Source organism: Heterodontus francisci, chromosome 13, assembly GCF_036365525.1.
Source record: "Heterodontus francisci isolate sHetFra1 chromosome 13, sHetFra1.hap1, whole genome shotgun sequence".
Lineage (NCBI taxonomy): Eukaryota > Metazoa > Chordata > Chondrichthyes > Heterodontiformes > Heterodontidae > Heterodontus > Heterodontus francisci.
The window spans coordinates 31,224,292-31,236,623 of NC_090383.1; the positions used below are offsets into that span (position 1 = coordinate 31,224,292).

The 12,332-nt window shown below is 40.2% G+C and overlaps 1 protein-coding gene across 4 annotated transcripts in view; it reads right to left on the reverse strand.

The window, feature by feature from the left end:
- Positions 1 to 361: 361 nt before the first annotated feature.
- The window catches only part of map3k4 (mitogen-activated protein kinase kinase kinase 4), a 221,808-nt gene continuing 209,837 nt past the window's right edge, over positions 362 to 12,332 (reverse strand). For all 4 annotated transcript variants that reach the window (XM_068044617.1, XM_068044615.1, XM_068044619.1 and 1 more), the window contains 4 exons: positions 9,900 to 10,022; positions 7,859 to 7,965; positions 1,648 to 1,827; positions 362 to 1,214 (listed from right to left, as the gene is read on the reverse strand). In XM_068044617.1, the coding sequence (XP_067900718.1) occupies positions 1,194 to 1,214; positions 1,648 to 1,827; positions 7,859 to 7,965; positions 9,900 to 10,022 (431 nt within the window). In that variant the 3' untranslated portion in view covers positions 362 to 1,193. The remainder of the gene's footprint in view (positions 1,215 to 1,647; positions 1,828 to 7,858; positions 7,966 to 9,899; positions 10,023 to 12,332) is intronic.

The window sequence follows — 12,332 nt, forward strand, 5'->3', positions numbered from 1 at the left end:
ACACAAAATCTCATTTCCTGGAAAAAATGGTCACATTACCCAACTGTATTGGAATCTTCTTCCAGTATAAGAGCACAGTCACTGGTACCAGTTCTAACCTATCATTGAGTCATTTTGCCTTCTAGCTTTTGAAGTGTTCAAACACCTTAATTGAAATGAGATGTTTTCGCATGGGTTTAATGGAATTTTTTGCAAGATACTCCATTGTTGCTGCATGAATGTAAATAAAGTGACTAGCTGGAGCCAGTTTACATATGCAAATTGCTCAACTTTTAAACCCACAAGCCTCAACTTATCTTCAAAGTACACACTTCACTGTAAAAGGAGAGATGCTAGTTAAATAAATAGTTTCATATCTAGATTTAGTTGATTAGGAAACAGATTGGTGTTTTACTGAATAAACAAAGTGCTGTGGTGTCACTAAGCTTGTAAAAAAAATCTGCAACAGTTAAGCAATGAACCCAGTTAAAATAATTTCAATAATACATGATAAGGCAGTGGAATAAACTGAGCTACAAGTGGCATTTTTCTTCCACGTGAGATGAATCACCAACAAAATGTCACCGTGCAGGGCTGTGCTCATGCTTTTTAAACACAGTACCCTTCAGTTTTAGGAGACTCCTACAATGTAGACCCATTCTCGCATCAGCACCACAGCTTTCCTAAAATAAAGAATTTATTGGAAAACAATTGTATTTCATCAATCAGTCTACAGTCCTTCCAGAACAAACTGGGATATGCAAACGTTCACAGGAGTCAGTGCATTCTTATTCCACAGTATAATAGGTGTGTGTAACACAACAAACAGGAGATAAAAACATTTTACAAATCAGAATATTTGACAACACAAAACTGTATGGAACCTATAGAAAACTGAAATACCACAGATCGCTATTACAGTTCCCAAATGTGGGTGGGGGGGGGGGGGGGGGCGCGGCGGCAAGGGGCAGAAACCACAACAGTCTGTACAGTAGTAATGGCACTTCCAATTGAGCATGCAGCTTATTTTAAATTGCTAGACACTCAATTGCCCAACATGTGCAGTCTCAGCCTATCAGCTTCACAGAAGCAGTGGTACAGTGACTCCTGTCAGCTGTCAGTGCGGTCCTCAGTTGTACAGTGTTCTTGGCACTTGCAGTAGTGATTGCTTCTCGTGTATCTGGGAGATCACTAGAGCCCTCGTTCAGGCAGCTTCATTCTTCGTCACAGCAAACCTGGAAACAACAAATATTTCAGGCTGAGCTATAGTTTGAGTGGTAGTAACTTAGTCCCAAATAGTAGCAAATAATTGAAGACTAACTAGTTGTCATAACACACACACATAACCTGGAGGCCAATTGAAGTTTAAGACATTTGTAGTGGTACAATCAGATTTCAGGATGTGTTCTGCATATTAAAGATGGTGCCAGCATACTCCAGCAAATTTGCCAAACACACCCATGATGCTTGAGATGTTCAGTGAGCAATGAGGAGGAGCACTGCATGAAATTGCACCATTGAACATTGCTCAGTAAGACCGTGCTACCAAACAGATGACAATAACTCGCATTTATGCTTATAATCCACCGAAGCTGCAACTTGACTGAAAAGTCCTGCGTTTGAAAAAATAAGCAAACTTTTGCTATATATTACATTCTAATAAGTCACCTTAACAAATGTATGATCCAGGAGTTGGCTAGATGTCCAGCGGTGTTTTGGATCACTTTCCAGGCAATGAGAGAGAAAATCTTTGCCTTCTGGGCTTAATCTCTCTGGGATGGGAGGCTTGTGGCCCATTCCTACCTTGTACATTATTTGGAAGTTATGCTCATACTCATGCCAGGGTCTCTAAAATTGGAAAAACAAAGCTTTTAAAGTGTTTGTTTCTGAGTTCACAAACTCTAGAAAATAAAGCTTCAACACAGGCTTATTAATATGAAATGTTTGCACTGTTTCACTCGTTAAACTATACTAAGGTTTCTGGACTGAGATGACAACATTTTGCATATCAGAAATTCCAAGTTTTGATGTGCATACTTGCATGGTACATGGCAACATTTGAAGGGATCAATTGTGTCTTGGCTAGTCATAGTGTTCATGTAGAATAATGCATATTCCTTCAGGTAAAAGTCCCTTTCTTTCAATAAAATGATTTTTTAAAATCTGATGAACTAGTCTCTGGTGTGCACAATCAGCATTGTGAGGCTGCAGTAAAGGCTAACAAAGTATTGGAATGTATTGCTAAGATAATCCAATATAAAAGAAAAAGCATTATGATGCTCTCATACAAGACGTTAGTTAAGCCTCATCTAGAAAACTGCGTCCAGTTTTTATATTTACACGTAGAGGCTGATATAAAGGCCCTGGAAAATGTTCAGAGGAGTGCCATTAGGCTGATAAACTTTGCTGGTTCTTTTTACTCTGGAAAATACAGACTTTAGGGAAATTTGATTGAGGTATTTAAAATAACGAAGGTACTTATACAGCGTTTGCATGGATAAATTATTTGAATTAGACAGATCAGACAGCATCAAGTGATGTGTGTGTAAGTTACATAAGCACAGAATTATGTTACAGTTAAGGAAGTCAAGTTATCAGCTCGTGGAGTGAGTGCAGATTTACTGCAAGCGTTCAAAATATAGCTGGACAAGCTCTTGACAAAGGCTGATGTTACTGTGGTACAAAAGACAGGTGGGATGTTGGTTCTCCCTGGAATTTGTTTTGACCCCTTTCGAGGTCAGAGGGAAATTTCCAAAAAATTTTCTTTCCTCTTGGATTGGCTGAGATTTTTTAAAAAAAAGATCTTTTCTTCATTACCTACAGCGAATGGGTGCAAAAGATGGGGAGGTGGGGTCATTATGCCTATTTTTAACATGACTATCTGGGACAGGCTCGATGGACCAGTTGGTCTTTTCCTGTCCATTGGTCTCAAATGTTTGTAATTCTTAAGATCAGTAAATGAGATATGACGACAATGAAATGAGGAATCCAGGTGGCAGACAGTGAGTGATACTTCCAGAAACATTCAAATAATTGGAGAGGTAGCTGCAGAAGCAACTGCAAACTCTAACCTCATCTGGCATTTCATGAGTAGGACAGAATAAAAGTTAAAGTTGTATTGAAAAAAAACATTCAAGCATATGCACTAAACGATCACAAAGAAATGTCACAAAAACACCCACAAGTGCTTGATTTAATAGAATGCTTGGAGTTGAACAAACACAATTGATTCATTGGAAAATTGAACAAAGGTTTGTAGGTATCTATGTGCAATCACAGCAGGATACTGCAGTTCCATGAGACAAATCAGACTTTCTATTAGATCCCATGGTATACAGATGTTAACAGAACTTGTGAAATCTAGATCTTTTCTGTTGGCTATTGTTTAGGCAGCTCCCGTTAGAAAGGATGAACTTGCATTTATACCTTCCACCTTCTCAGAATGACCAACAAATTACATCAGAAATAGAAACATACATAGAAAAATAGGAGCAGGTTTAGGCCATTCGGCTCTTCGAGTCTGCACCGCCGTTCAATACGATCATGGCCGATCACCCAAACTCAGTACCCTGTTCCCGCTTTCTCCTCGTATCCCTTGATCCCTTTAGCCCTAAGAACTATATCTAACTCTATATCTAAATGTAGTCATTATTGTTATGTAGGCAAATGAGGCAGCTAAATACATGCACAGTAAGGTCCCACAAACAGCACAGGACCAGAAGATTTTTTTTGATGGCACTTGTTAAAGGAAGAATGCTAGTAAGACCACCAACAGAACTCCCCTGCTCATCTGTGAATAGTGCCGTAGAATCTTTTGCGAGAAACTGAACAAGCTGATAGGGCCTTGATTTAACATCTCCTCCAAAAGACAATACTTTTGACAATGCAGTGATGCCAAGTGCTGCATTTATGTGTCAATCTAGAATATATGCTCAATTGCTGCAATGACATTTGATCCAACGACCTTCTGACTCATGAGATTATCAGCATATCATCACGGAGGCTTTGTTTGGTTTCAGATAGCCAACTGAAGCATAAGAGAGCTTGTTTGTGTAATTTTTTAACATTTGAAGGATAAATGTTACCTTGAAAAGTACATGAGACCAAATGGTATCTTTCAGGTCAGCAATTGGGACAAGCAGAGAAGTAATCTCTGTTTCTGCAAAGCATGCATTCTCCTGCTGTCAAAACATTCACCCATTTACCTCCAATTTTCTACAAGAGCTGGTTCTCAACCCTCAGCAATCTTGTGGATCTGTTCACAGGGCATTGCTCGCACTCCAAAACCAACAATCTCCTGTATCTAAGCACAGGACAGTGTTCTCACCCTGTCACCAACAATCTCCTGGATCAGTGTATAGGGCAGTGTTGCCACCTCACCAGCCAGCATTGTCTTTGATCTGTACACAGGGCAGTGTTCTCAGCTCCTCAGTGCCTGTTGCAAGAGACTCCTTAATGGTATATCTTTCTAAAATAACTTTTAAACAGATATACAGAAACAAAGATTGCTCTGCAGAAAAACATACAACATAGTAACTCTCAGTAGCAGACAGCACGTATCTGAACACACAAGCATTCAGAGCAGCTCCTCCAAAATAGTTTTACCAATACTCTCCAATATCCTCTGTAGTGAAACTAACAATTTGACATGATTTTTTCCCTTTGTGAAATGCCATTTTGGCCTCCACAGCATAGCGGTTGTTCCAGTGTGTCATGTAATATATTCTTCAAAAGTACTTTGCTGGCTGCAAAGCCCTTTAGGGTGTCCTTTAGTGCAAGAAATACAAGTTTTTTATTTTAATAATGTGGTGAAGTGGTTTAATTCGCATCAAAAGTAATTCTGTGCAGAAAGTGGTATTGTCATAACTAAGTGACCACAGCCATTGTAATATACTTTCTGAGGCTGGACTTTAAAGCAGTCATCGAATCTGCTTATTTCCAACTACAGCTAGTTAGCCATCAGAAAGAAATTGGTCTTTAAAGTCACTGTAAAATGTATAATGATGAATATTAAGCATTACTTTACTGTACCTTGAGGGACATATTTATAATTCTCAACTCAACCAAAGAAAGCAACAGCTGATTTATGCTCATCTTTTATTACCATCTTAAAAACACGGATGGGTACTACACTATGGACTCAGGAGGAGAGTTACCTGTACTTACCGATTTCTTTTGTCCTGCAGTCAACAAAGAACTTTTACCGTGTGTAAATCACTTTCAACTGTTTAATTAAAATTAAGGAAACAGCAAGTGATGTGATTTAAACAGGCCAACTCATCTCTTGTGCTCTATAGGGTATGGTTTGATTCAACTCTGAAGCAAACATTTTCTTTCTGTATGCGTAGGCTGAAGGAAGCACTCAGAAACACCATTACATTTCAGAGATCACAACTTTTTTTGATTCATACCCTAAGGTATTTGAGTAAAGCTCTGGGCACTTAAATGAATCACTGGGGTTTATATCCAGAAATAAAACAATTTGAAAATTCTTGGTAATTCATGGGCAAAGTTTTGAATGCTACACAGCATATACTATGCAACTTTAAACGTGTATATTTGTATCCAGAAAAGGTGAGGGATAATGGAGCTGAAGAATGCATTTACTTCGAATCCAGCAAAGACTTCAAAGATTCCTCGTCATGCACACCAGAAGTGCGATGATACAAGAATCATGACCAAACTCTGAAGAGTTATAAAAACTGACTTTGTCTTTTAAAAAATGAACCTTTATTTTGAAGAGTGAACAACGCATCCAAAACAGCCACCAAAGAAAAAGCTTGGCCTTTATATGTTCAAACTGGCTGACAAGGAAGAAGGGCAAAGCTTCAAAGCTGAGAGGTGTCAACTGAACCCATCCTACCCCCATCCTAAAACATTCCAGAATTGAATGTCTTTTTCTGAAACAAAGGATGTGTGAAGTAGCTAAGTCCTGGGCCATTGTGCTACCACCACGGGGAAGAGACCAGCGGGTCAACCACTAGGAGGTGAGAAGTAACACAGCTGTACCTTAAAAAAAAAGACAGCCTATAGAGAGAGAGACCCCATCGAGAAAGAGAAAGAGCAACATCTAGTTGCTTGTTTTCCAGCAAGCCAGAAGGCACATGCCCCGCTGCAGAATCCTAGACAGCAGTAAACTAGAAGTGATCCACTGTCTTCAACTGAACTTTCAATCAAGAGAGGAATTTACAATCATCTCAGGCCTGCACCCAACAAGAACTTGATTTCCAAGAGAATTCAACAGATTTATCATGACCTCCACCCCACTCCCCCACCCCCACTAAAAATCATTTTCCCTTTTGCCCTCTGTGTGTGTGTGTGTGTGTGTGTGTGTGTGTGCGTGCACGCGAGCAAATGCATGAGTGGATGTGGTTGCGACAATTTCGGGATAAGGCGTATTGATCAATAAACAACAGATTTTCTGTTTTTAAACCTACAAGAAAACCTGTCGCTGTCTGTTTATTTGACAAATAAACCCTAATAACAAAACATACTTGCTGCAGTCAGGTGGGAAGCTGAACAGTGGGAGCCACCTATATTGAGGTGATGCACTTTGGGAGGACTAACAAGGCAAGGGAATATACAATGGATGGTAGGACCACAGGAAGTACAGGGCGCCAGAAGGACCTTGGTGTACTTGTCCAAAGATCACTGAAGGCAGCAGCACAGGTAGATAAGGTGGCTAGGAAGGCACATGGGATACTTGCCTTTATTAGCCGAGGCATAGAATATAAGAGCAGGGAGGTTATGATGGATCTGTATAAAACACTAGTCAGGCCACAGCTGGAGTACTGTGTACAGTTCTGGTCGCCATACTATAGGAAGGATGTGATTGCACGGAAGAGAGTGCAGAGGAGATTCACCAGGATGTTGCCTGGGCTGGAGCATTTCAGCTATGAAGAGAGACTGGATAGGTTAGGGTTGTTTTCCTTAGAGCAGAGAAGGCTGAGGGGGGGACCTGATTGAGGGATACAAAATTATGAGTGGCATAGATTGGGTAGATAGGAAGAAAGATTTTCCCTTAGTGGAAGGGTCAATAACCAGGGAGCATAGATTTAAGGTAAGGGGCAGGAGGTTTAGAGGGGATTTGAGGAAAGATTATTTCACTCAGAGGGTGGTTGGAATCTGGAACACACTGCCTGAATGGGTGGTAGAGGCAGGAACCCTCACAACATTTAAGGAGTATTTAGATGAGCACTTGAAATGCCATAGCATACAAGGCTACGGGTCAAGTGCTAGAAAATGGGATTTGAATAGATAGGTGCTTGATGATTGACACGGACACGATGGGCCGAAGGGCACGTTTCTGTGCCACCTGGCCATAATATCCGAGTCAGACACAACAAAGAGGTGGTGTAACTCCTGTCTTGCTTGTCACATGTCCAATCACCATTTCTATATCAACTGCGGCATACAAACATTCCACTTCCTGAAACACTCACTCTTACAAACTTTCAAAGTCAAATCATCAATTGAGTCAGTCAGTCAGTGAGGGCCTGGATTCATGTCCACTGATAGTTTATGTAGGGACTGCTCAACCTTATTTCACTGACGTGTCCCTGAAGATTGGGGCTGTCAGTGGAACTGTAAGCAAATGTATAGATCTGACACATTACTAGTGCTATTTTGCACATCCAGTGCACAAATACAAAGATGGTGTTGGGCTTTTATTCACCTCCACTAAAATAGGAAATGAGGACATCACATATATATCACAGAAAGCACTTTCAGTCACCTGTCCAAGTGCACCTGAATCTCAGAAATGAAAAGTGTGTTCTAGCTCAAACCAAACCATCATGAAGTGCTCTGCCATAGCGGTCACACAATGTTATGTTCTCAATGTTGAGCTGCATGCCAGTTAACATTCAACATATCTCACCTTGCCTGTGACCATTTCCACAAGGACACACCCCAGGCTCCAAACGTCTGCAGCACGTCCATGCCCTTCACCTTTTGCTCTAGTGATAACTTCAGGAGCCATGTAAGCTTTAGAAGAACAAAAGTGAGGCAAATCCAGTTAATTAAGAAAAACAAATCTAAATTCTTCACTTCACATTCACTGTGTATTGGGATCTTGCTGTTTGAAAATGGCTGTTGTGTTTGTCTAGACAACAGTAATCACTGCACTTCAAAATAACTCACTTGATATGAAGATGTTTTGAGACGTGATAAAATGCAATATAAATGCAAGTCTTTTCTCTCTCCAGTATCTACTTTCTGGAAATGTTTTACCTTCAGAACCACCATTTTTCCAAAGAAAAACCAGTGCCTATTCAGGCATCCTACTATATATCAACCAAACACTCCCTTTCACTTCTGCCAGCTATACAATGATAAAAAAAAAGTGCCAGTTCCCCTGACAGCTCATTGGTAAGTGCACTGCCTAATGTAGAACGGAGTTAGACTAGGAATTCACAGGTTTGACCCCTGCTTTCAGCTGACCTCAGCTGGAGCAGTGGTAGGGACGCTACAATTGGCTCTAGTACATCTGGGCTTCCATTCGAAATCACTATGCACTGACTCCTGTTGGAAAATGTGAGAGGGATTGCAGCTGCCTTCAAACATTCAAGCAGTCCACTGATGCTTAGTCACTAACTTCACACAAGAGTTGGCCTCCCTTGAGCTGGTTAGCACACACAAAACCTTACCCGAGAATGAATCAGTGCCCTCAAGCATGGAAAGATTGGAAAGGCCCCTTTAAAAAAAGTTCAACCGACAAGTTACCACATTCTATACACACAGCAAACTTTCTCAAAAGCAATCGCCACTCCAATCTCCCCAAAAGTTCTGGTTAAGTTTGAAATCAACTAGTAAAATTAACATTGGATGGAAAAGAAGAAACCATTTGTTTAGCGTACGAGCAACAGGACGTGTGCTGATTTATTTATCGTATTAAAGCCAAAGACACTTACACCTAGAAATTATCATTGGCTACATTACCAGCCAATTAACACACATATGCCATTCGTCTGTGCTTTAACCCATGAAAAATAAACTGGTTAATGCTGGTGTTAAAATAGGAGTCCAAAGATTTTTTGCATCATCGCAATTTCTGTGCTTTATGTTCTTCCTTAAACTTGAGCAGTATGAAATTTTAGAAGTATAAAATGACTCCAAATTGACACTATGATCCATCAAAACAAAGATAAATTGTGAAAGTGAACAAATAGCATAATTTCATGCCTGCTGCAGAACTCTCCAAGAAAGGACACTACAGCAGCACTTCATACTTAAAGGCTCGTCTATGCAAAACTCAGCACTGAATAATTCTGGAACTGAGCGTAGGGAACAGTACATCAACAATCTACACCTCTGGAAAATTCAAACAAGAATTTTCAAACTATACAGTAAGAATTGTTATCCTAAGTGCCCTACTCTGGTGCAGTCAGACAGTTTTTAAACGTGTATATAAAAATATGCCTGGAGTCAATACTTTAAACATTGAATAGATTATCACCCATATGTGCAATCAAAGTAAGGGATGCAGTTGCAATGATAGGATGAGAATAAAGAGGTCAGTGTCAAGTTTTGTGTAAAATCAAAAAATAAGAAGCCCCATCAAGCCAGTTACACACCTGAGCATGGAGAGTTGCAATCTAACCCACGTCACTCTACACCTCATACTAAGGGTGCCCTTGTACTTTGTGGAGTGCAATGTTGGTTCCATGAGTTTATCAGTCTACATGAATGTCTACAGACAGGTAGAGAGCTCTACTCTCCCACCATCCCAATGCTGGTCACAGTTTAATGTTAGCAGAGAGCCACCCAGACCGTAGGCTCTCTGATAACACTGAAAAGATAAAATGAAGTTTGAAAAGCAACCTCAGACCTCAATTACATTTTGCAATGAAATGAATGATGTGTGCACTGACCTAACTGAATGTAATGAAAAGCAGACTTCCTCAAAGGAATTCTCTTACCAGCAGTCCCCAGGGTACTGTTTACTTCACCAGGCATAGTCTGTGCAATATTCTTCAGTTTTACTGAACAGCCAAAGTCCCCCAGTTTGATTAGACCTGATGAGGTGAGGAAGATATTGGCACCTAAAATATGAAGAAAACTTCAACTTTAACATTTCTTAAAGCAAAAAGGCCATCATTGCCAAATAAAATATAATGCCATAGCTCACTGGAAGACATTCTACTGAGTTAGATCTGTAGCAACTAGTGGAGTAAGGCAAAATCAGTGTCAGAATGCAGCTGCAACAGTGGAGAGAAACACCCTGCCTATCTCATATATTAGCCTCTAAAAGCAAGTATGCTACAGAAATTTTTAGTATAAGCAACATGGCAGCAGTGCCAACAGAGGCACTGAAATCTGCAGCTGGTTGTACAGGCCATAGATGTACTTTCAACACCACAGCCTATCTGGACCTTCCCCTGACATTGGGGCATGTTCACTGCCAGAATGGGAAAGTTTTGAGCTATTATGCATTCGTAGTGTAGCAGAGAATTTTCCTTACAGCATAAAATGGAAGAAATTTGACAAGGAAACCAGCTCACTTTACAGTAGGATATTCAGCAAGTGTCCCCAGAACACAAATAGTCTGCTTAAAGACAGCAAATACATTCTCTCTCAGCATGACCTTCTTATCCTGCTCCTATTTTTCTATGTTTCTATTTCATACTCTTGCAGAATTTGAGTCTACTTTGCTCAGAACTATATACTTGATAATGGTGTACTTCCACTGTTCAAATACCAGCTCAATCACAGCAAGTTTTGCCAGATCACAAGTCCCAGGCTTGATATTAAGTTTCTGCTGAGGCAGTTATCTCATCCTGGATGGTACAGGTGCCACAATATAGTGAGATGCTAGTGATGGTAGATAGGGTTAAGAACATGATGTCAGATGAGGGAAGGATCTTATTCATCTGTGATTTCAATGCTTCGCCTTTGCTGACCTAATCTCTCTCAGTGAGAGCGGTGGCAGGGTGGATTACAGTTGGCCTCACAGCCCTGGGTTAGGGACAGGGGAGAGAAAGAAAAAAAATGATCCGGGTTCCCACATGATGCCTCCATAGCAGAATAATCTTGGGGTTGGGGGGGGGGGGGCATAGACTGATGAACAAGGTGGCACAGGAGCTATCTTGTCTGGGTGGTGTAGGACTGGTTGTCATAAAACTGGCATCAATATCAGAAAAAATTGCAACAGACTTTAAGCAATGGTCGACATCAGATGAAATGAAATCACACCACTGCATATAATCTTGTAGTGCTACCGTGTTAAGTAAAGAGAGATCACGACGGAGTGAAAGGATGGCAGACTACAGGTTCTCGTAGCATTATAAACAATAAGTTACTATTAGGAGCTTAAATCTGTGTGAGTGTTTGGTGGGGGATGGTGGTGGTGGGACCAAACAGTGGGCAACATCATAAGGAACAGTGCTTTGGTAGGATGGGAAAATGGGTTAAAGAAAACCAAAAAATAAATCAGATTCATCAGTCAGGAACAATTTGAATTGTTGCCAAAAATATTCAAGCTCTGTTATCAAAGCATTTAAATAATAGCATTCCTTGAGGAGATTCAAGGTTGTGCTCTAATTGCATTATCTAGAATTACTTGGTCAATAGTGTTTCATTACAAAAGAAAGATTGTATTAAATTATGTTAATAAATCAGTCACCATACTTATTGCAGTAAAGCATGTTACAGTACAGCTGTGCTGAATATTTATTTGCTGAACCTAGTTTTGACAAATTTGAATAGGAAAGAAAATTAAATTCTATCCCCTAGCACTTCTGTAATCTGTGCTGATAGAATTCTCAGTTTATAACTGCGTTGAATTGTAGCCCGTTACCAGTCTCTAAATTGTTCTTTATCCTGAGGCACAGATTCCTCACTGCTTAGCAATGAGAGGCCAGAGGGTGGTTTACCTGCTTTGAAAGGCTTGATGGTAAATGTTCTCAACCTTCTGAGACAGCAATCTAATGTTGCTGCCAAAAAGATGTCATGAAGTTACATAGCTAAGCATTGCCATTTCATGAATATGGGGCACTGTATTTTCTCCACTGGAGGAAGTAAATGTACAGTATGTGAAGAATGCCTCTGCCACTAATTCTTATAAGATGTTTGGGTACAATGCCACACACACAATGCAACACACACTAAGTTAAATGGAACCTTTGAAGTACAATTCCAGTTTTTTTGTGCATATATTAAGCTATAATAGCACTCATACATTCATACTTTTTTCACCAAGTACCAAACATCTACTAACAGAAAGCGGCTACTGGCTCTTTAAATGAGCTTCGCCCCAAATACTAAAAAGGTACCCCCGCTGTTTCAGCATCCACTTTCCTACAGACAAATGATCTTGTCCGAATTAGCCAGTTTGCTTTGGCTACTTAGGTTTC